The sequence below is a fragment of the Coturnix japonica genome, chromosome 1 (assembly GCF_054131305.1).
Source record: "Coturnix japonica strain WE chromosome 1, WE-NBRP24, whole genome shotgun sequence".
Lineage (NCBI taxonomy): Eukaryota > Metazoa > Chordata > Aves > Galliformes > Phasianidae > Coturnix > Coturnix japonica.
In genome coordinates this window covers 12,788,392-12,811,279 of record NC_140663.1, presented here as the reverse complement: position 1 = coordinate 12,811,279, position 22,888 = coordinate 12,788,392, and the positions used below count along the sequence as shown (strand labels likewise).

Here is a 22,888-nt window from a genome sequence, read left to right as displayed (position 1 = left end):
CTGCGTGGCCTTACCTACTGATGTATAAGCAGAGAAAATATGGTTTTTAGTTGATGTGCTCAGTTGTATTGTTTACTTCCTTGTGTGAACTGCTACAACTGTGTGCATGGTTTTAATCAGTTTGAAGAGAGAGTACTGAGCTGTAACATTTTGTCAAATTTGTATTCAGGATAAATCAAAAACCATGTTTTTAGATCATGTACATTGCTCAAGTTTCAAGCAGAAGGAAAACATGTACAGAGTCTGAAAAACCTTTTCGCATCTGCCAGAAATCCCCTGTGCCAAGTTTCACATTTACTGCATACTGTTTCCAGATGTGCTTAGTAAAATATTGTTGCTATTCCCTGGTATTCTGTATTTTCTGTTTTTGATCTGAGAGATTTGTCTTTCCAGTAAAACTTTACCTGGGTTTGATTCAGATTAAATAAATCCATTATCCATGTTATCAGAACTCCTTTGAGTTGCTGTTACCCTTTGAGCATCTTTGTGATAGAGGTGAAGTATCAACATTTTTGTTTTGCAATGGAAAACAGAGGGCCAGAGAGATTTATAATGCTCTTAAGTCTTGCCACACACAGTAAGCAATACAGCAATAAAAATGGGGGGGGAGAAAGGATGGTCCAAATAGAAAACCTGGCCTTTCTGCTGTGTAGGCACATGTTTGTAGCTCTTATAAAAATTGCTTTGCTGGCATTCCCAAGCCAATACCTTTCCTCAGCTTAAGTACCCGAGCCTTTTAGGCATGGGTGGCTACTTGTTTAACTACACAGAAGGAAGGAAAGAGGGATGGAATGAAGCATGTTCTGTATTTCAGGCCTTGGAGCACAAAGGCATCTGTGTTCAGTATTACAGGCCTAGGAGTACGGAAGTGCTTGTGTTCAGTATTGTGGGCCCTGGAGCACATCTTCATGGGATGGGAGTGAAACCCAATGTCATTCCAACCCTGAAGGGCCTTGAGCTGTTTCTCATATTTAAAAGTGCCTTGCCCTGTAGCTTCAGCAGGTCTGGGGGGATAGTGTGCTGTTCTATGCCTTGTCCCTTTAGCACCTCTGGCATCTTTTACCAGCTTACAGGGTCTTATAATTTACTTGTGCAGATCAGGCAACTCATTTGTGCTTAGACTTGAATCTCCTTGAATGAGGGTGGTGTGGCCCAAGGTAGACAGGGTTTGTGGGTCAAATGGAAGAACAGCTGTAGCCCATGGAGGTCAGTGTGTCCTTGGCGCCTAGGAAGCTGGAGTTCATCTGCGGCATGTAGGCCTCAGTAATTTGCTGATAGTCACATCATAAGCTCCCAAGGCCAAACTCTAGTTAGTGAATTGTTTTTTTTTTTCTCCCATAACTTCCAAACAGATTGAAGCCATTAGAAGAACTGATGTTTCACTGAATTTTCATTAACTGCACTGCTGTTACTTCTTACCAGAGAATTAATGTGGTTGAAACTGATTATAAAAGTAAGTTTGCCTTCTCTTCAGTGATGTTAAACCTCCAAAGGGGTATGGGAGAGCAAACAGCATTTTTCAACATTGCATCCTTTCTGTTGTTGTTCTGGCTATAAAGCAGAGGCAGTTTATTTAAGCATTTATTTTTAATCTTCCTTTTCTGCTACTCGAAGTTTTTTAAAATAGAAATAGAGAAGGCAGAAGCAATGATTGCTGCAGGGAAGCACTATGGAAACCTGTCACGACAACAGTTTGAAATGAAAGAGAATCTTCAGCATCTAAAAACTAAAAGTATTTGTCAGATGCTCAAGAAACAGAGTTGGAGAAGAAGTGTACAGGGATGTGTTGAGAAGAAAATACATGTTCTTGCTTTTCACTAGGGAAAAATACATTACCAGGCCTGGCCTTAACATTTATGTATTTTGCAACATGTTTATGATCTGATTCCTAAAAATGCCCAGCTTCTGTATCTGTTCCAATGCTCTGTTGGCAATATTGCTTTAGATTGATTAGGCACATTACTATCAAATCTAACTTGTAAATGTTTCCCTCTGCTTTTTTTTTCCTCCATCCTCCATCTTCCCCCTTCACTCCCCCCCAAGAAACTGTGGACAGACATTTCTCTTCTTTGAAATAATTAATTGTACACTGAAAATAAGGCATTGGTGATGTATGCAGCAATATTAAAGTTGGTTAAATTTAGCATAAATCTCAGTTGTGGATCATTGATTGTCCTTATTTTCCAGATGGAAAATGTGAAGTAAATAAGAAAGTGGTATAAGATCCCAAGTCATTTTAAGTTCCTGGATGTATTTTGTGATGTTTCCCAGTTACATTCATTGCGAGTTAGAAGTACTGGAAAGCAATATTCAGTAAACAGAGAACATGTAAATGAAAATTTGATATATATATATATTTTTGTAAGAGAAATACTGCTTTTCTTAGAAGGGTTGTTAAGGAAAAAAGAAAGAAGAAAAAGACTTGTTAGTGGTGAAGTAATTCTAAGCCAGCTGATTCATCTTGTACACTGTGCAAGTGGGCATTCTTGTGAAATTAACAGAGGTTTTATTTTCACATTTTGATGTTTTTAATGCCAGATTATAAAGCCTTAAAAATAATAGACGTGGTGATTTCTGCTTGAGATTCTGATTTTTCAGATTTTGGTGAATCTGTGCATTTATTGAAATGTATATACTGAATTGAGAAACAGGTTATGGGATTGTGTGGACTTTGATTTCATCTGTGATGTAGAAAGCTTTATATCACTTTGCCATTGTGCACTTGCCCTGTGTAGAGGTAATTTAAGAAGCTTAATGTAATTGATGTCCAACTGTGGAGCAGTATTGTTTGAATTCTTCACTGCTCCCAGCCTGGATAGGTGGTTAATCAAAATGGATTGACAGATTATGTGACTGGATTTTTTTTTCTTTCTTTTTTTTTTTTTTTTTTTTTTTTTCCTGTAGGTGTTTGTGACTCATAAATGCAGAATTAGACTGAAAATCTGTGACTTGAAAATACTCCATTAGCCAGTACTTCACTGTACTTCCCAGTGCAGCACAACAAATAGCCTGCACTTTTTGCTGTTTATTTGTAAGGATTTGTTGTTCAGTGGCCATGCTAATCTCATCATTCCTGTTCCTGTTTTTGTGACAGTGCAAGGAAGTGGTTTATAAATAGTTTCTAAAACTGGATATTCCTGAAAATACATCTGATCTGTGTAATAGTTCTAACTAACTGTCTTTTATGGTAAAGTAATAGGTGAAAATTGAGAAGTCGTTAATGTTTTATATCCCTCCACTCTGTGATGAATCATCACTTAGCTGTTTGCCAAAATCTTTACGTTCTGTTTAGTGACAGTTTTATAAGAGAATCAGCTGGGTGATTTTTAAATTCAGTCATGGTCCTTTTTCTTTTCCCCCTGAAGGTTCGTCTTGATTAACTTGGCCAATTGCTAACAAAATGTTAAAGCGTAATCTTCCATTGCTGATGACATTTTAAATACACATTAACGTAGAGCTTGATAATGCTTGTCAAAGAATTCGGGCAGCTCTGCTGGTTTTACATATAGTCTGGAATTAGTAGCTATGCATTGTGTGGGTTAGGAAAAAATTACCTTGTGTTTTAGATCTTCCCGTTGAGACTAGCTATTCTGAAACGTGAAACACTTAGTTTGGTTTCATACCAATTAGTAAGTGTCATCTGTGATCACTAAAAAATTATTCCGCGTAGAATATCAGTCATGAAAACAGAGGAATGTTTAATAACATTGAGTTCAGCTTTCTTCTCAGACTGAAATGATTTTAAATTAGAGGCTGCTGCATAGTCTGCTGTGTTCTGGTTGTCCATCTGTTTAGGCGGTGTCTGTGGACTGGAAGCGTGTCAACCATTACATCTGGGTCATCTCTGACCACCTTGCTAAACTGAATCTGCACTGAGGCTAGCTAATATATAGTAGGACAGGAAAGTATCTGATTCTGATGCTTTTTAGGATAATTAATGCAAATATGGTAATTGATTCAGCCATTTATATGCAGAGAGGCATGGGCCACTGCTATGAGCAGCTCAACTGTGAAAGGCTTTGTAAATAAAATATGCTCTAAGGGGAGAATGGAGGAGACTGAGGACAGTAAGTGTCAGTATGGGAACTAGAAAGGAAGTTTAGGAGCTGAAGGTAGGTGCCAAGAAAGATATGAATGGAAGGGGCTGTTTTAAGAACAAGACTTCTGGAGAGGTGGAGGGTGAAATGGGAAACAGCTAAGGCAGATCTGCAAAATGAGGAAGTGCTGTTTCTGCTGTTCCAAATAAGAAAGGCGAGCTAATATTAGATCACATTGAAAATAGTTGAGGTAAGGTTGGAATGAGAACCATAGAGGCTCTTCTTCATTACATACACTGCAGAGCTGTAATTACAGGGGTATAGACCCTATAGGACAAATTTAATCTTCATTAAAATGAAGCATTCTTCCTCCAAAGTCCTCCATTCAGGTGTTTTATACCAGTTTGAATGAAGTGGTTTCTGTTTGGCTTAACTGCTCTTAGGTAAACAGTGAGTATGAAATTCTGCTGGCAGAGACTGACTTGGGCTTTGGTTGGGTCTCTATATAATCCATCCCAATCTATTTAATTGGTACTTTAGTGTATCTGTCTCCCTTCAAAACTAAGGCTACACGAAGGTTCTTTCTCTCCAGATAAGATAGTATGTTACTGTTAAATGCCTTTTCCAGACTGTAATTCTATTTGTGGTTTGTACTGTTGACTGTTGATTGTTAACAGGTTCAGAAGTAATGCAATTAGGTGATCCAAGAAGAACGTATGAGGCATTAATAAGCCACATCTGCATAAAGCAGAGTGAAAAATCTGATCGAAAAGCCATGATACTCATCTAAATAAGATAATATAATTCATTTTGCCTTTTTTTCTCAGGTTTGGAACCTGTTCTTTGTCTCGGCCTCCTCTGAAAAATTAGTGTTTCATTGCATTATCGATCTGCCATTCAGCACCACATGAAATTCTGCGTAATTGTCCATTTGGAGGTGTTCTTATAGCAAAACATTTAAATTGTTGGGTTGGCGCATAGAACTAGAAAGTATGTTGCATCAGAAAGCAGAAATCTTGCATCAAAGTGCCACAGTTCCTGGGTGATTATTAATGCCCTCTGTGTTGATTGAATCAGGCACTAAATTGTTATTCTTCTCCCCTTTCATGTGCTTTTTTTTCCTGCTGCAAGTATTGTTCAAGTTATTTAAACATGCACATAGTAACTAAAAATACTTTGAAATAAAATAACTTTCTAAAGTGTGTCACTTGAATGTATTTGAGGGCACTTCAAAGCTGTTGGCAATGTTTAACACTGATTCTAGATATTAGATGCTGTCACTTGCATTGGTAATTATTATTGCAGAGACTTGCAGGGGAGCAAGAAAACCTGTATGGGTTTTGGTGGGTATATGAATAATTTAGAACATCGCATTTAAAGGATATTTTGTCTGAAACTTGGTTTTTTAGTAAATAGAAAAACAAGTTATAGCCCTCCATAGTGCTCATTCCTGATCGTCACTGCTAGGTTTGAATTAGAATTATTAGAAGTAAAACCTGAGATTTCTGATGCTTGTGATGGCTTTGTTCTACCTGTTACAAAGTGAACACGTGCATAATGATGTTCCAGGATGAGAGAAAACATCTGGTCAGAGCCTGCTGTCCAGAGATCAGCAGGACTGATGAGATTTTGTGTTCTTGTTTGCTTCAGTTACGGACTTGAGTCAGCAGGTGCAAGTTGAGGCTGCCTGGGGGCAGGAGTGATGCTACTCTCTAATCCTTGTCAAAAAACAGTAACTGGGCTTTCTGTAGTGAAGCCTCATCTTCAGCTTAACCAGTTCCTTTAACGTAGGGCTCTAGAGACTGGCCAAGTTGTATAAGGTGTAAGATGCATTTTAAAAGGTTTGATATGTCACAGGTATCCCCATGCTCTTATAGACTGTTAAATTTAGCATGTTGTATGAATTCTGTTCTGAATTTATGCTCGTTCTGAATACAAATTTAGCATTGTAGGATAAATGTTTTAATTATAATGGTCTACTTGCTCTAGTTGATCTGTCCTCAGAGGTGCCAGATACTCTCAAAGTGCTGTCACGTTGCTAGCCTAAGGCATGGTAAACTTTGGAATAGTGCTTGATGTTTCACGAGATAATTCTTTACGACAGTTCCTGATGCCTTTCTCTTCCATTAGCTCCTAGCCATCTGTTGCTTTGATTACACTATTATTGAGAATAAGTGTTTTGGCAAGCTATTTAACTGTGTTGAAAAATCTTGTTTCTTTGCTTTCTAGTATTTTATTGCTGCTGTTTCTTTTTTTCCTTTCTTTTCTCAACCTTTGTTGTGCAGTGCTTCTTGTTATTTTCTTCTTGTTACTCTAAGAAACAAAAACTTGGCCTAGCTGAAGGAAACGAGGTTTCTAGCTGTTATCCTTTTGAAAGTAAAAGTCATATGCTAGGAAGTTGTGTATTCCAAACATAGGCTGACAGAAGGTAGATATGACAACCTATCCATATTTAAATGGTTACCTTTGGGACTTTTTTGCACCTTAAGGCTTAAAATATGCCTTTTTTTTAAAGGACTCTAACTAACATGTTATGTCAGCATTGCCTTCAGTAGAAAAATATAACATCTTAACCTCATGCTTCCTCTTAGCATCGCAAAGGTCAAAACAAGAACTGGGAGATCATTAGAAGAAAAGTCTGTATTTGATTTTACATTGTCAATTTAACCTTTTCGTGTATTGCTTGGATTTTAAAGATAAACACAGAAAAGGACAGATGGGATGATAATGATCAAATAGAAATGCTTTCCAAAGTGGGTTCATTTTTAGGAGTTGTGATATACTAATTAAGTTTTTTAAGGCCTGGACTTTTGGAAATGAAATTAAATACTGTTTTTAGAATATTGTAGAATTCATTGGCATTTAATTTATTTTTTTAGTTTTTTGTTATTTTTTCTTCCCTGCAATTAAAATAGCAATGTGGTACTGCGGTGCACAGATTCCAGCAAGTCTTAGTAAGCTATTAATGTAGGTCATTTTGGATGGCCTTGGTTTCTTTCACTTCTTACTTGTTTGTGTTCTGTAAACTGAGTTACAATTTCTGATTAACTTAACTTTTTCACACTTGGTTTCTGCAAGAGCCTGCTAAGATCTACTTGTAACTGATGACTGCAAGCACTCACAAAGCCTTCCTCAATCACTTCACCTTCCTGTAGTAGTTCTTGTCATTTGAGGTAAAAACACTGTCAGTGAAAAACTTGCTTGAAGGAAGCAGTGAGATGTAGTGTAGTAAGAGGTGGGGAGAAAATAGTGTAAATGAGTAATGTAAGCTGAGCAGGGATTTTCAGTCTTAGGAAGAGTTACTGTTATCAGAATGTGTGTGCATGCATTTGCAACGTATTTAAAGCCATTGCAGAAGCTTTGAGGGATGCTTTTTCAGGTCTGTGCTGTGCTGTGCTGGAAAATGCAAAAGCTGAATCATAGAAACAAAAGGAGCTGTGTGAAGTACACATAGCAAAGCAACTGAAATAGTTTCCAATATAGTACATGTACTATCAAAGAAAATTACTTAATACGAAGTGCGAGTCATAGTTACTCCAAAGAACCATTCTGAAAGCTGTTTTGTATGTTTGTTTGTGTTTTGTTTTGTTTTATGTATTCCCATAGAACTTCAATACCTTTTGCATTCCTGGTCAGTGAATGTTTGTAAGCTTACAGGTTTGGTTATTTCAGATTGTGCTCTCTTCTTCTCTTACTGTATGTGTATACCAGTTACTTGTTTGAGGGCTGGGGAATGTTGTGTCTTTGTTCAAAACACTGCTTGTGGTAGTTCCTGCTTGTCATAGCGTTGGACCACTCTATTGAAGTGACACATGGAATTCATGGATGTGTCAGTAATCATGACTCTTCCCTTAGCTTAGCAACCTATGTAATTCTTTCTGTCTTTTGTCATGCTGTCTGTGTATGGGACATGGTAAAAGTTTTACTATAAAAGACATAAGAGTATGGTTTCACGTTGAAAACACAGCTGTTCTGTCCAATCTACATATGTTTTATGTATAGGTTAGGTGAGGGACTGGTCAGAGCTTGACTTCCCTGTATATGGTGCTTCTGTTGAGCAAAGAAGGGTGTCACTGGAGGGCTATTCTGATTATGTGGTACTGGCACTTCTGAAATTTAATGATGAGACTGTTACTTACCTAATTACGTAACACTAATTCATCATGAAGTTTTAATAGTTGGATGTAGTATGTAGATATGTTTTGGGAAATTCGTTTATGAACATTGATAGTGCACACAGGTAAAAACCCTGCAACATTGGGCCATATGGACAGATTTGCAGCATGTAAAGAAACAGATGCTAAGTTCCTTAGGACTGTGCTGTCTGGAGAAGACTGGGACACATGGTGAATCCTATCCCCTGAGAAGATAGAATGTTAGTCTGAAGCTGTGTTTTTGGCACTTGAGCTAATTAATTTTGCCTGTCATCTAGGGTTCTTAGTTCAGCCTTATGTGAGGGATCTATTTGTCCCCAGATTAGCTCAGTGTCATCACCATACTTCTTTCATCCAAGCTGCTTTTCTAATAATGAAAAAGAAAATTGCTTTTTATTTAGCCACGCTTTCAGAAAATTGTTCAGATAATGCTAGTGCCAGTGACGAGATAAAAACCTGTGGTGGTGGACGTTATAAAATAGGCAAGTGCAGTGTTGACAGGAAAAAAAACTAGAAGACTTGGTTTCATCATAAGAGAGATTTATGAATTAGAAATTTGGTAGGTATTCACTTATGTTAAATCTTTAATGCCTTTTTTTTTTTTTTTTTTTCAATCTAGTCTTCACAGTTCACAGTTATTATCTCTCAGGGAAAAGAAGTAACCAAATAGGGTTCTACTCAGCAGAATGTGTCTAAATGTTGTCTCAGACCAGGCAGGATCTTGAGGTTAATGTGTCTAGTTGGCCTCTCTTGAAAACAGCCACATGATAGGATTGTGAAAGCAAAATAAACATTCATACTGAATGACTACAGAACTATTTCAGGTCACTTCTTTTTTTCCCTGCCTATGATATTCTGCTGAATCAAGTGGGATGGAATAACATCGATCGAAAGTGATTCTACTAAAATTAACAGTTTTGAGTGGCTGGGAAAAGGAGCATTTGGTACGAAGGTACCATCTCATTGTATTCCTGGTGGTGATGGGTATCTTTATGTTGGAGAAAAATTGTGACAATCTTGTTTCTCAAAAAGGCTCAGCTTTAAGCTTTCTCAAGTAGAGGAAAAATATTAGGGGCAAAGTCTTATAAGGGAAATCTGTTGGTAATGGCAAATTCTTCAATTCTGATTGTCTGATTTTTTTTCCAGTGTGTATTAATGGTAAACAGTTCAATTTTGAGGTGTGTATGCAATCTTGAACATATTTTTCTTGAAAGTTTATATTTCCTTCTTGCTTTCCAGTGTTTTACTTGTACATAATACAATTGCTCTCAAGAGGTGTTCATTTTTATTTTTCTTTGAACGTATTGTCTAAACCTGGGAACTAGCTGTGCATAGCAAATGCAATTCTCTTGGGGCTACTGCTGAGCCAACAATGGACTTTGTGTTGCTTGCTGTGGGCAAATGAAACACAGACATTTCTGCAGTGAGGAAAACGTTGTGTATGTTTATAGTATATTATTAGGGTTTTAATGTATCTCTAATCCACGTTACGCAGGACAAAAACATGAACTAGAACCACTCTGTCAGCAGCCATTCCACAGTCTGAAGGAGGAAGAAGTAGGGCATCTGCATAGTCTTTGTTTTTCCATTTGCTGCTAAATTTTGAAGATACTTTAAGTGCATAGCAGGTTTCCATTATGTGTTTGGGTTAGTCCCTAACTATTCCTAACTTCAGAATGAACTGTTTGACACCCTGTGTCTAAAAGCAGATCTTCTGAAACAGAGCCAGGCTCTGTGGCAACACATTTTTATCTTTCTTGACCAGTAGCAGGGTTAGTTTGCTAATGTGTGGGAGCACTGAGGATCACAGGATTTTTATAGGTGTTGCCTGTTTATCAGGAAAGTATCTGACCATATGTTATTTGAACCTGGATAGGCAGTGCTAGGTTTGCATTTTGATGCTATTCTTTTTTGTGTGTGTGTCAGTTAACGTATGAGTATTTACTGATATCTGACTGTTAACTTTTCATGAAGGTGGTGTTGGTTTTTCTTTACAGACAATGTCTGGGTCTAAAAATGTTTAAGTAATCTGTAGAATTCAGAACAATGTCAGACTTATAAATGGGATGTGTCTTTTCTTGCTTTCCTTCCTTTCAGTTTCACCCTTTTTTTCCCTTTTCATTCTGTTTCCCATTCACTTCCCATCTATATTTTCTTCCTCTTATTTCATTCTATCCCCAAATTCCCTCCTTGCATTATACTATCCTTCATTTTCCAATGTCTCATTAGTCTTCCAGTCTTTATGGCTTACTTTTCCACCTCCACAAGCACACCCACAGGATGCCTAGAAATTTTACAGCATACCCAATTGTCAGAAAACTAAACCTACAAGTCCCAGACCCATAATACTAAGCTAGGAATGCTTGTTAACACCCACACTGTTTGGAAAAAGAAACTGGTACAGTTTAGTGTAAGGTCTGCAAACCGTACTGTATGCCTAATGCTACATTGCTTTTCACTAAATGTGGGAACTCCTTATTGGGATTGAGCAAAGAGGTGGGATCTAGCTTGTTTGCTTTAACTGTTATTCTGACCTTTCCTAGTTACACAGAAAACCTAAAAAGAGTGGAGTGCAATAGCAGTGCGATGGCATGGGACTTGAGTGCTAGAAGAAAGTCAGAGTGGGGTTTTTAGTGGGACGTGCCTGTGGTCTCAGGTGCTTCTGTCCAGTCTGGGTGCTAGAATTTCTATCAAACCGTGTTATTTTCTGCTGGCAGAGGTCACTGAGGAAAGTGATAAAAGGTTGCACCTCTGAGGTGATCAGCTGATCTCCCTGTCCACTAATTGCCTACAAATTGTAAAGAAAATACAGTCAGTGCGTGGGTGACAGTGCTTTGTTCCCAAAGGCAACAAGTTGAGGCTTTTCTATTGGTGAATAACACCTCTGCCAATGGGTAATGTTGCTCAGTGGAATTTAGTCTTAATAAAAAGTTTTTTAAACAGTGGACCTGAAAAGTTTTTGGATAATTTTTTCTCTTGTACTTTGGAAAAGCTTGCAATACATAGCTTTATTTATTTATTTATGTCAGGCTTTGGGAGTAATCACTGTGTTGCTTCGTATTCTTAATTCTGCTAAGTAACATAAGAATGTGACATTTAGTATCAGCGCTAGAAGTAAAGATGTAGAAATGAAAGCTTTAATTCTATGTCAGTCAGTAGTAGGGTCTTGACCTGCTTCCCTTTGCTTGCACTGTTAGTATGTTTTTTAAGTCTGTATGAGATTTAATCCACTGTTTAGCACTTAAATGACAGCACTGTAACAAATATTATGTGTTAAAACAATATTACTAGTTACACCACAGCTGATTATAGCTGTACTGTAGCTAACCTAGGAATTATTGAATCAATCACTGGTAGCCCACCTCAGAATACACTGCCAACTGTGCTTCCAGTTTCCATTTTTCTGTTCTTCTTATTCAGAGGATACTGCCAAAGGAAGCAAAGCTAAGCATTGCTGAGCAGTCAAAGGAAATCATCCCTCTCCTTTACCCTGTCATCTGTTATGCATACAGTTTATTTAATGTTAAACGAAATGGATTAGCAGTCTGAACTTTAAGATGAACTTATCCTGTAAAATGATTCCTAGATCATAGGTTGAGAAATCCATATTGCAGTTAGAGGTACTTGACATTTTTGAAAATCTTCTTTCTCTAGAGTCCTACTCAAGTGGGGACTGCTCTTCAGGTTTTTTATAACCTCGGAACTCTGAAGGATACCATTGCTAATGTGGTGGATGGGTACTGCACAGCCCTGGAGGAGAACATTAAAAATGCTTTGGATATCAAAGTACTGACCCAACCATCTCAATCTGTTACAAGAGGTATGATATTTGTTTTGCAGAGAATTGTGCCTGATTTTTCTTTAACAGAAATAGATACTGTATTAAACAGAAGAAACTCACACCCAAATCTGTCATCAGGACATTTCCCTCCTTGCTTTAGCCAGTAGGTATGTCTCAGAAATCATCTAATACAAAACTCAAATTGAATCTATTGTTATTGTGCTTTGCTTTTTCCTCCTCGCTTTACTCACTTGCCCAGGAAGTTGTCCTCGTTAGTTTACAACTTTGCAGCATTCTCTTATGAGTTTGTCATGGAAAAATAAATCCAAATTTTGCTTTTTTGTGTTGTTGGAAATATGGATAGAGATTGTTTGCAAGCAGTGGAAGAAGCACAACACTACACTGTGATGCTTTTGTCAGATGGAATTGCTTTCAAAGCAGTATTTTTAACATGAGAGAATGTTGCACAGTTCCCACATGTAGTTCCTACGTGTTAATTCAGATACCAGAGAATACTGAGAAGTTATGGAGGGACAAATTTGAACATTGGCAACATCACTGAATCACAAAATCATGTAATAGATGAGGTTGCCAGGGACCTCTGGGACCAACTCTTTCAGCCCCCTGTTCAAGCAGGGACGTGCAGAACATATCCAGGTGGCTTTTGAAGTTCTCCAAGGAGGAAACTCCACAACCTCCCTGAACAGCCTGTGCCAGTGTTCCAGTACCTCCACAGTAAAGAAGTGCTTTCTGATGTTCAGAACTCTTGTGTTCCACTTCGTGCCCTTTGCCTCTTGTTCTGGGACTGGGCACCCCTGGACTGGCTCCATCTTCATTACACCCTCCCTTCAAGTATTCATAGGCATTAATGAGATCCCCTCTAGGCACCCTCTTCTCCATTACTTCCCCAGCTCTCTCAGCTTCTCCTTGTAGGAGAAGTGCTTTTGTCCTTTCATCAGCTTGGCCTTAGCTGAACTCTTTCCATGTCCATGTCTCTCTTGTCCTCAAGAGCCCAGACTTGGACACAGTACTCCTACTATGGCCTCACCAGTGCTGAGTATGGGAAGAGGATTAGCTCTCTTGACCTGCTGGCAACACTTTTCCTCATGCAAGGAATACTGTAAACATTCTCTTTGTGGCAAGGGCTCATGGTCTCCACCAATATCTCTAGCTCCTTTTCTGCAGAGCTGCTTTGCAGCTGGATGACCCACTGGTGTTTGGGGTTGTTTCTCAAAAGCAATGCTGTCTGGTGAGTCAGCCACTCCACACAGTTTTGTGTCATTTGTGCATTTATTGAGGGTTTGCTCTATCCCATTCGTTAGATGATTTATGAAGATGTTAAACAGAGCTGAACCCAGTATTGACCCGTGGGGTACTCTACTCTGGAGTCCATTACTGGACTCCAACTAGACTTGCTTCATTCACTGCCATCCTCTCAGCCTGTTCATTCACCAAGTTTTTGAACTCCCTGTCTGCTGATCTAACCTATACTTCAACAAGTTGTCTGTCAAGATCACATGGGGGACAATGTCAAACATCTTTCTGGAGTCTAGATAGAGAATATCCACTACTCTCCTTTCATTCATTAGGTTTATGATTTCAGGTTGGTCAGGCATGACTTCCTCTTGGTGAAACCATGCTAACTACTCCTGATGATTTTCTGCTCTTTCATGTGCTTGGAAATGGTAACTAGGATTAGCTGTGGTGAAAATTTAACACTTCTTAAAAACTTGCACTGATGTTGGGGTCTGAAAATACAATCACTAACATCATAAAAAAATACAGCCCCCCTGAAGGAGAGTGATGGTGTAGAAGTTGCATGCTCTTCAGCTGGAATATCACTTCTTTCAGTTCACCTATACATTTAAGTCCTGAGCTGAGATGGTTATATCTTGCTATTATATGCTGCAGCATGCCCATTGACACTACCTTGGTGTTTCTGTGGAGATAGAAATCAGTAAAGCAGATAGTAGTGATTAACCTTGAGATATCCTTGCTGAACTTAAGAATTTAATTGATTTAGAAGTTAAAAGAGCTGAAGCTATTCACAAAGCTTTGTTTCAAAGCTAATGTAGGCAGCTCTGGTCTTTTTTACAGGAAATTTCTTATGCCAGTGTGTGTTTTTTTCATTTCACATGTGAAATCTGAACTGTGCTACTATTTGTTTTTAAAACACATGTAGGTGGCCCTGGTAGAGCTGCTATGCCAACACCTGGGAACACAGCAGCTTTTCGAGCAGCTCTCTGGACAAACATGGAGAAACTCATGGATCAGATCTGTGCTGCGTGTGGACAGGTACTCAGCAGCTGATTCCTGATTACCCTTGAGGCAATTTCATATATAAGATTTTTGAAAATGTCACTTTTCCTCCCAATTAATTATTTCTTACAGGTGCAGCACTTGCAGAAACTATTGGCAAAGAAAAGAGATCCTATTTCACATGTCTGCTTCATTGACGAAATAGTTAAGGTAAAGTTTTAATTTAATTAATTAAATTTAATTTAATTAGTCAATATATTTTAGTAATTCTGATAAGGAAATTACTGTGAGAGAATGCTTTTGTTTGAAAGTTTAGATGTTGATAACAATTCTGTAATTATATTAATGGGAAAGCAGTGGAAGTCAAACTAATGCTGAAAGCTTTATTTATGGTCTTTGGGTTATATCTGTAGGGTAGAAACGTTATTTTTACAATAATTCCTTTTGTTTTCTTTAAAGGGAGCTGATAAGGCACCACTGACAGAGTTTTTATTACTTATCATTAATGCCATTCCATAAAATGCCATGTGATTTGAGCAATTAATTAAGTCTGTTAGTTTAGCATAGAAAAATGTGTCTTCATCTAACACTTTCAGCCATCTGTTTCTCTACTTCTTGGCAATATTTTCCTTGAAAAATAATTATAGCTGTTCTTTTGAATACCTTTCCCTTTCCATTCAGTTTCATTGTTTTCTCTTCGTATATGGGAAAATTTGATTAATGGCTTCCTTCAGTGTTAGGAACAGTAGCTGAAGCTTCTGAAGCTCTTTCATCAACCTTGGTAGATGAGAAGAAACAAAAACAAAAGATGTGTTTACGCAGACATCTCTTTTTCCATGTATATGACTGGGTTTTTAATTTACATGAATTTAATTTTTGGAATACACTGGGGAAACTGTTCACATGCAAATGTGGTCTTCTCAACAGTAAAAGCAAATGGTGGAGGTTAAGCACGGTGTATAAGTCAATCTGTCAATTAAACTCAGCTCCAAAAGTTGCTGCATAGAACGTCATTACTTTTCTGTGGGCTGATTTAAAATCCTCTTTCTGTGTAGAAAATAACAAACAAACAAACACCAAAACAACATCAACAAGATACACAGGAAAAAAACCTAACAACAACATAACCCACAGCTCAAAAAACTTAGAAAGTTTTAGCATATGTTTTGTTAAATGTTTTGTTTGGCAAAAATAAATGGCTATTACTGCATGGTTGGTCCAGGCCCTGTGCCTCCTCACTTTCATTCTCTTCTTTGGTAGAACAGCAGTTGAAAAGAGAATAGGAGGTTTTCCTGTTGTTGAGGATGGTAATAAAGAGAAGCCAAAGAAAATCTGATATTGTTCTGGAGAAAAATTAAACATGCAGAATGAATGAAGAGGATAGATGCAGAATGATGAAAAGTTGATTAGAAAATAAAAGGCTTTAGGGCTGTGCTATGCTAGGCCCGTTCTGTGTTACCTTTCGTAACCCTTCTTTCCCACTGACTTTGTATCATGGGATTACATCTAAGTGACAAATTGTATTTCCCAAATGAAGTCCATCTATTTGTTTACCTACAGTTGTCCTGTATTCAATGAGTTTGCTCTTCAACGGCTATTTTGGAGACAGTTGTCATTCTCCATGAGCCTCAGCTAAGGAGAACTGGCACATCCCTGTCCAGGTCTAGTGAGACTCTCCTATCATGACATAGTACTACCAAAAAAGGTATTGCACCACCCTACAGGTGGGTGAAGTCACACCATACAGTACTGCTGCTTTTTAGACAGAATCAGACTCATACTGGATGCTGCTGAAATTCAGGAAAGGATGTGCAAATAGCCACATGGGAGTGTGGATTGCTGTGTATGTTGAAAATAGAAATAAACAAGAAATTGGTAATTTGCCATTTATTAATGAAGATTCCATCTATTATTAATCCAAACTGGAACAATATGCTTTCCACAGAAGGTGCTTTGTAGTGGCAGAAAAGTTGTATTTCCTTTATCATATTCAATTTCATCAATAAAAGTAGCAAATGAACAAAACAAACTAAAGGTACTAATATTAAATACATTCTCCAGGGCAGCATGCCCACATCAGAAGATAGGAAAAAATCATCCACTCTACAGACTGTGCACTAATTACTGTTACTGATGTCAACATTATGATTATAGTCATCTTCTGCAGCAGCTGCACTACCACTTTGCCTGTCCATCTGCTTCCTTGTTTTGATTACTGCAGTGTTAAGTATCGTCCTAGGAAGTGTAAGAGGAGGAGACCCAGCTTTTTGAAAGCACGAGTCTTTTATAGCAAGGAAGCAAGTTGCTTTCTTTTCCTTTTTTAATCATTGTCTTTTTTTCTATTAGGATTTTTCAATTTTTTTGTCTTTGCCTTCACTGCCTGCATTTCCCTAATTCTGTGTTGTGATCTCAAAAATGTGCTTTCTGGCCTTCTAATTATCTGTTTCCATACTAACGCTCAGTAGCGTTGTACCCTGTTATATCCAAGGATCCAAAGAATAGTTTCAAAAAACCAAATTAATTAAAGGATTCACAAAATCAATGGAAATGAAAACAAACAAAAACAACAGTAAAAAACCAAAACATCAATAAACCAACCAACAATAAAACTGAAAAATCTGACAGATAGAGAAACTATGTCATTCTCGGTCAGCATCAAGGCAATGACAGCACCCACATCTTTTCTACACTGTGGTTTCTCTTTTTAGTAACAGAAGTCAATTTCATTTTTTTTCACCATTAAATATGGTCAAGAGTAAAGTGACGTACCCAGACTTAGATGACTACCACAAAGAATCTGCAGATGGAATTCGCACTCCTGTTTGTTCCACTTCTCCCCTTTGCACATCTGGATTTTCACATTTGTCCTCTGCCACAGCATGAAATGGGTGCAAAGGAATTCACATCTCCTTTGAAAAGAACACGTGTCCTGATAGAACCTTTCCCCATTTCATATATGTAATGAAATATAAATTCATTTTTAATCTGTAAATACTGAAAGTGTAATTTCCTAAAAAAGGATCTGGGGATATTTAAAGAAGAAATGCATTTAAGACTGAATTGACTTTTTTCCCCCCTATCCTATGAGTAGACTTATTTAATAACTAGATCTTGGTTGATAAGCAAAGCCAAGAATTCCTATATTCTGATTTACTGTTTTATGGAAAATAGATTTATGTGCTTTGTTTTAAAAGATGGGCTAATTTTTTTCATAATCTTGAGGGTCAGACATAATTTAAATAATGCAAAGTTGATATTTTTGTTCACCTAATGTCGGACTAATTTCATCACTTCTTTCAGTTGCTTATTTCACCTTCAAAGAGCTAATAGGTTACTCCAGTTTACTCTGGTTTATTTCTCTTCCTATGTGTAGTGACTAATCCTGCTTCAGCTATTTTAATACCTAAGCGACAATTGACTTCAGTGTAAATCGCAGCAGAGCATATTGTCCTATGACAGCCAGTTTCCTAATTGGAGATAAGAATCCCTCTTAGTCCCTTGTGGAAGATTTGGAAATGATCTCTGATCCTTATCTATTTTGGGTCTGTCACTCCTACATAGGCATCAGTGAAAAGTTCTGCACAGTGAGAAACAACCCTGAAAGTGACGAATGATTGTCTGGGAGGGAGCGTTGGGCTGGTCAACAGGGAGAGTGAGATGGGTTTTGTCCACTAATGGGAAGGGGTCAGGAAAGAAGGTCACTGTCTGTGAGAGAGCAGATCTGCCTTTGATCCCTTTTGGTCAGCTGATGTCCACATTTGTTAACAGCTCGGGAAGACAGCAAAACCTGTCATTTATGTAAGGCTCTGGGTAAAAGAGTGAGCTGAGAGCTACAGTGAGTGTTATTCTGTGCTTTGCGGAGGGTTTATATCGTTGCCTCTCCTGGTGAATGCTCGGTGAGTAAGCAGGCTATTTTCTTGAGTTGTCAGCACTGTCAATATGAGGTGTTAACAATACAGAAGGAAATGTCCTCATAATTGCATCAGATAAGGAAAAGAAATGGAAAACGTAAGTGTTTATTTCCCAAAGCATACCTACATTTCACCTTATTTTTGACTCTTCTGTCCAAACTTGTTAAAAAAAATGTTGCTGCTTTGAAGTTATTCACGTCCTAACATCACATGTTCACATTCAATCGACTCAATTAAAATAATCCTACTTGGAAAAAAAATAAAAATAACCTAATTACTGCCTTACTTGAATTCACAACATAATCTTTTCACCTATTATTTCAAGTATGTGATTTTTTTTCTAGTACCTTTTGTAGAAGCAGAGTTGTATTATTTGTGCACCATTTGTGTTGTAGTTGCTGTTTATTATGTAAGCATTGGCAAGACAGACACTTTGTGGAGATCTGAAGGCAGGTGAATGAGAAGGTTTGCCATCCCCAACATACTGAAGATGCTCTTAGATTCAAACCTACAAATTTTCTTGCAGACTTCTATTGCAAGATTTCTCTTTAAAAAAAAAAAAGAAAAAATGTTTCTAATTAAAGAGTCTTCTTGTTTTAAATGGATCCATTGCCCACAGCCAGCCTTGTTAAAAGTAATTCAGTTGTAATTCAGATGGGAGGAACAGAGCCCATGTAATGGTCTTCTAATGACACTGCATTTTGTCTAGGACTTTAATCCTGTTTCTTTTCCAGAAATGTTCAGCTGTAAATAGAAGGGATCATGTCAAGGCTGCATTGGTTGGTAGATTATAATGACCTATGTTCATTTACACTTCAATTTTGTTGGGGTCTGTGCAGATTGTACTCCAGTGATAACTGAAAATTATTAAGTCAGCTAGATTACAGTCAGATTACTATTAGAAAAGAAATACATTTCATGGCAGTTTTGCCTTCTATCATCAATTCTTGTCAGTCTTAACCTGAGCCACTGGGGTTGAATGGACGTGATAACAAACTACCCCTTCATCCCTGGATGAGGTACATAACAGTCAAGGTGAAAGTGTAGAGTTACAGCTGTGCATACTAAATCAGTTTTGTGGGCAGAAGGCAGCTGCCAAGTCCCTTGGGTAGTTACTGGCTTTTGGAAACACTGACTTCATTTACTTCCAGTTGATGCATATGTTGCAGAAGCATGGAAGGATTAATTAATGTTTGGGGTTTTTTTTTAAGTAGTTTTGATGGTAGGGGACACTGTTTAAGACCTAAGTATTTTTGTTACTTGTAGATCCATTTTTCTAAGGAATCACATACGAATTCTAATATTGGAATTGGGAAAAAGCACACTGTTCATATTCTAGTTAAGAAGATAATGTTTAAACAAAGAAAAAAAGATCTTGTTTCTTTTGTCTAATGCATAAAGAGACCTTTTTAAAATGTTGCTCTATCACTGGAAGTCTAGAAACTATTATACCTTGGGTATAAGGTGATCAACACTAATGAAATTCCATGCCCTCCAGTAAAACAAAAAATCAAGGTCATTTTTAAAGTCATGGTGTCATTTATTGACATGTGTTCACCTACAATTCTAATGTAGACAGTGTTAAAAATTCATATGCCCTGATCTTTGTAAAAATTTAATCTAGACCACTTTGAGAAGCTAGAAAAGGTTTTTTCAATGCACTGATTTTTTCTTTCTTTACTGATTAATTGCACTAGTGAGTGTGATTGTTTTTTGTTCACAGTCTAACATTTGGTTATGTTGTTGCTATAGAAATAGTGCAAATAGATTTCCTTATCTCTATCCCATAAGATCTTGCTGTACAGGATTCTTAAATCATTTGCTTTCTTGCTTTATTGGTGGAAAAATATTTACACTGTCCTTTAAATGTCTTCTGTTGTTAGAGCAGTGTTCTCGAGTCCTGTATTTCTTTATGGCCTTTGATTACAGATAGAAAACACTGTATGTATTAGTATGCAAAGCCAGATTTCAGGAGCCTGCAGCAACTAGCTGCATGGTAATATTCAGTTTATTGTTTTACATTTCAAAGGGTCTTCACAATAAAGATATTTTCCACATTCTATTCAGAGTATCAAAATTTCTACAGGGAAAAACAAGTTGGAAAGGATTGTCATGAAGGGGAAGCCAGTTTAGAATCTGTGGGTCAGATTTATTATTTAAATGTTAGAATAGCTATTTCAGACAAACACAAATATGATAATTCACAGATGGGAAATTATACTCATTTAGTTCTAAATTTACAGTGTGGAGGAAATAGAGACATTTGTAAAAATAAGTATATGTCTTTTCAGCATTTTCTTGCATTCTTATCTAATACCAAGTAAGGGGGTATTTTCTTTCTCATTCATTGGATTTAGATTTAATGTCAGATGCCAAATAGTTATATAAAGAACAGAGCTCAAGAGATTTCATTTCTATAACAGCAAATTTAATGAGGAGCTTGATATGTTTTTTGTTTGTTTTTTTTTTCTAAATGGGATAAGTTGTTTGGCTTTTAGTTTTGAGGTAACTTTAAGTCAGTTTTCCAAGCTGTGGCACTGATATTAATGTAGAGTAACAGTGGATACAAATCTTCAAATATCGTTCCTCTTACAGTACTGGTACTCACTAATATTATTTGGTGGTTTATTAACTTAATCGTAGCTACTAGCGGAAGATGGGTTATACTTTTTGAGCTGTGAAATGAGGTCATTCCATGTAAGTGGGGAGTTCTAGCACTTGGATCCTGTTAGTTTTTTTCCAGTGGAGACAATCTTGTGGTCCTGAAAACAAGGAGCATTCACCTAAATTTTCAGTCTGTGCAGCACAGTCACGGTGTCACTTTGCACTGCTGACTGGACAGCCTACAATCTATAATACGACTTATTGAGAGGAATATTGGGAAAAAGGAAGGATTTTTAATATGCCGGTATACATGTCCTTTTTTTCCTTCATTTCACACTACTATGTCAATTCTTAACATAAGGAATTGCATAGAAGATAACAGTTTGCAGTCTCTGTGTGCTATAACAACCCTTTTTTTTTGAAGCTCTGAATCTCAGTTTTTTATAAGTGGAGAATTGTTGATGAGAAAGTCTCTTCTGGAAGGGTTAGTAGGCTGCTCTTAATTCAACATCTATTAAATGTAGGCTCTTTCTGAGCTAGATTATCAAAAGTGCTGACCGTTTGCCATTAAATATTAAACCTGCATACTTACCCGTGTTTATGTTCCTATAAGACTCCATTTTCTTTCTTTAGGGTAGAAAGATTTACTTAAGAAACCCTTATCTTAAAATACAGTTTGCTAGTCAGAGTTCACCTGGAATGCACAAGGCACATTGGACTGAGCTTTCTTGATCTGAGACAAATGAGCAGGATGAATTGGCACACCAAATGTCTCCTGGCCCTGTCATTATTCAGCGTTATCAAATATTCCTCGTAGTTTTATCTAAAAACTTTCAGGGGTGGAAATTTCAGAATATCTGTGCGCAGTATTGCCCACAGTAACTTTGTGGTAATAGTTAAAACTAAATAATTGAGGTGAACACATTTTTTTGCTGATTGTTGATTATGGCGTTGGTTCAGCAAAGCACTTAAGAGCATTCTTAATTTCACATAAATACAGTAAAAAGTCAAATAGTCTGCCTGCATGTCTTATTTCGATGAGGGTAAACTTTGTTGAATTATGTCTTACACTAATGGTTTTTTTGCAGTAATAAAGTGAGCCCTACTACTGGGAAAATTAATTGCCGTTTGTGGTCCAGCCTAATGGACTTGTTTTGTCTGATTTATGTGTGTAATTTCCATGAAAAAGTAATTCCTGTGTGAATGGAGTATGTGACCGAGTACTTATTTTTTAATAAAAACTACTAAAAATGAAAAAATCATCTTGGGTGAGTCAGATTTGAATATTTTGGGTTTTTCTACTTTACACAGATGCAGTTTGATTTCCTGGGAATAACACTTTCACAAGCAGCTAACTGCTTATAGTTCGTATGTTTTTCAAAAGCATGTTTATTTCCCTAGTTCTTGATAGCCGTGCAGTAGGTCAGAATGGCAAAAGGTTGCTCTGCTTGATGTTACTGGGCAGTTGTTCAGCTTATTTCCATCAGCTTAGAATTGACAAGAGGAAGACAGAGCCCAGCTGCCTTGCATTACCTGCAAATGTGCATAGAGGCTACTAAATTGAGTACCTGATCAGCAGTGTTAGTTCTGGGAAAGAAAGTTGTCACTGAGCACAGGAACAGCAGAGACAATGATTTTCATTCTCAGCAAGAGGTAGGTCATTAGTTTATTTGGTATAGTTTAGATACAGGAGCATTTTCACTGTGGATTTTTATGAGAAATATAGTTCTGTGGCTGATCCAAGCCCATTTGTAGTAGTGCAAATTATGATTTCTGTGTGGATTCTCTCTACTGTGAGATCAGAATGAAAGATGGATTAGATGGTGGGTAAAAATCCTGCTTTATTTCTATAGTTGGTTGAAATCAGTGTTCATAGGCTTAATTTAGTTGTACTCTATAACGGGAAAAGTATGTATATGTCAACCTGAATCTTGCCTGTCTTGAGTATTAGATACTATCAATCACAATTAAGATTCTTTTGTTGAAGAAAGAATATATTGCATATGAAAAGAAGAAACAGCATTATATTAAATGCTAAGGTGTAATAATTTTCTTCTGAAAGACTTCAAATTATGTAAGGATTTTGGAATACTGTGCAATAAGCACATGAAGCAATTTTGCCCCAGATAACAGTTATGTTAG

General features: G+C 37.2%; 1 protein-coding gene across 1 annotated transcript in view; it reads left to right on the top strand.

The window, feature by feature from the left end:
* COG5 (component of oligomeric golgi complex 5) overlaps window positions 1-22,888 on the top strand; it is a 172,503-nt gene that overhangs the window by 99,363 nt on the left and 50,252 nt on the right. The window contains exons 8-10 of the mRNA XM_015850827.3: window positions 11,846-12,011; window positions 14,155-14,267; window positions 14,364-14,441. Coding sequence (XP_015706313.2) covers window positions 11,846-12,011; window positions 14,155-14,267; window positions 14,364-14,441 — 357 coding nt within the window. The remainder of the gene's footprint in view (window positions 1-11,845; window positions 12,012-14,154; window positions 14,268-14,363; window positions 14,442-22,888) is intronic.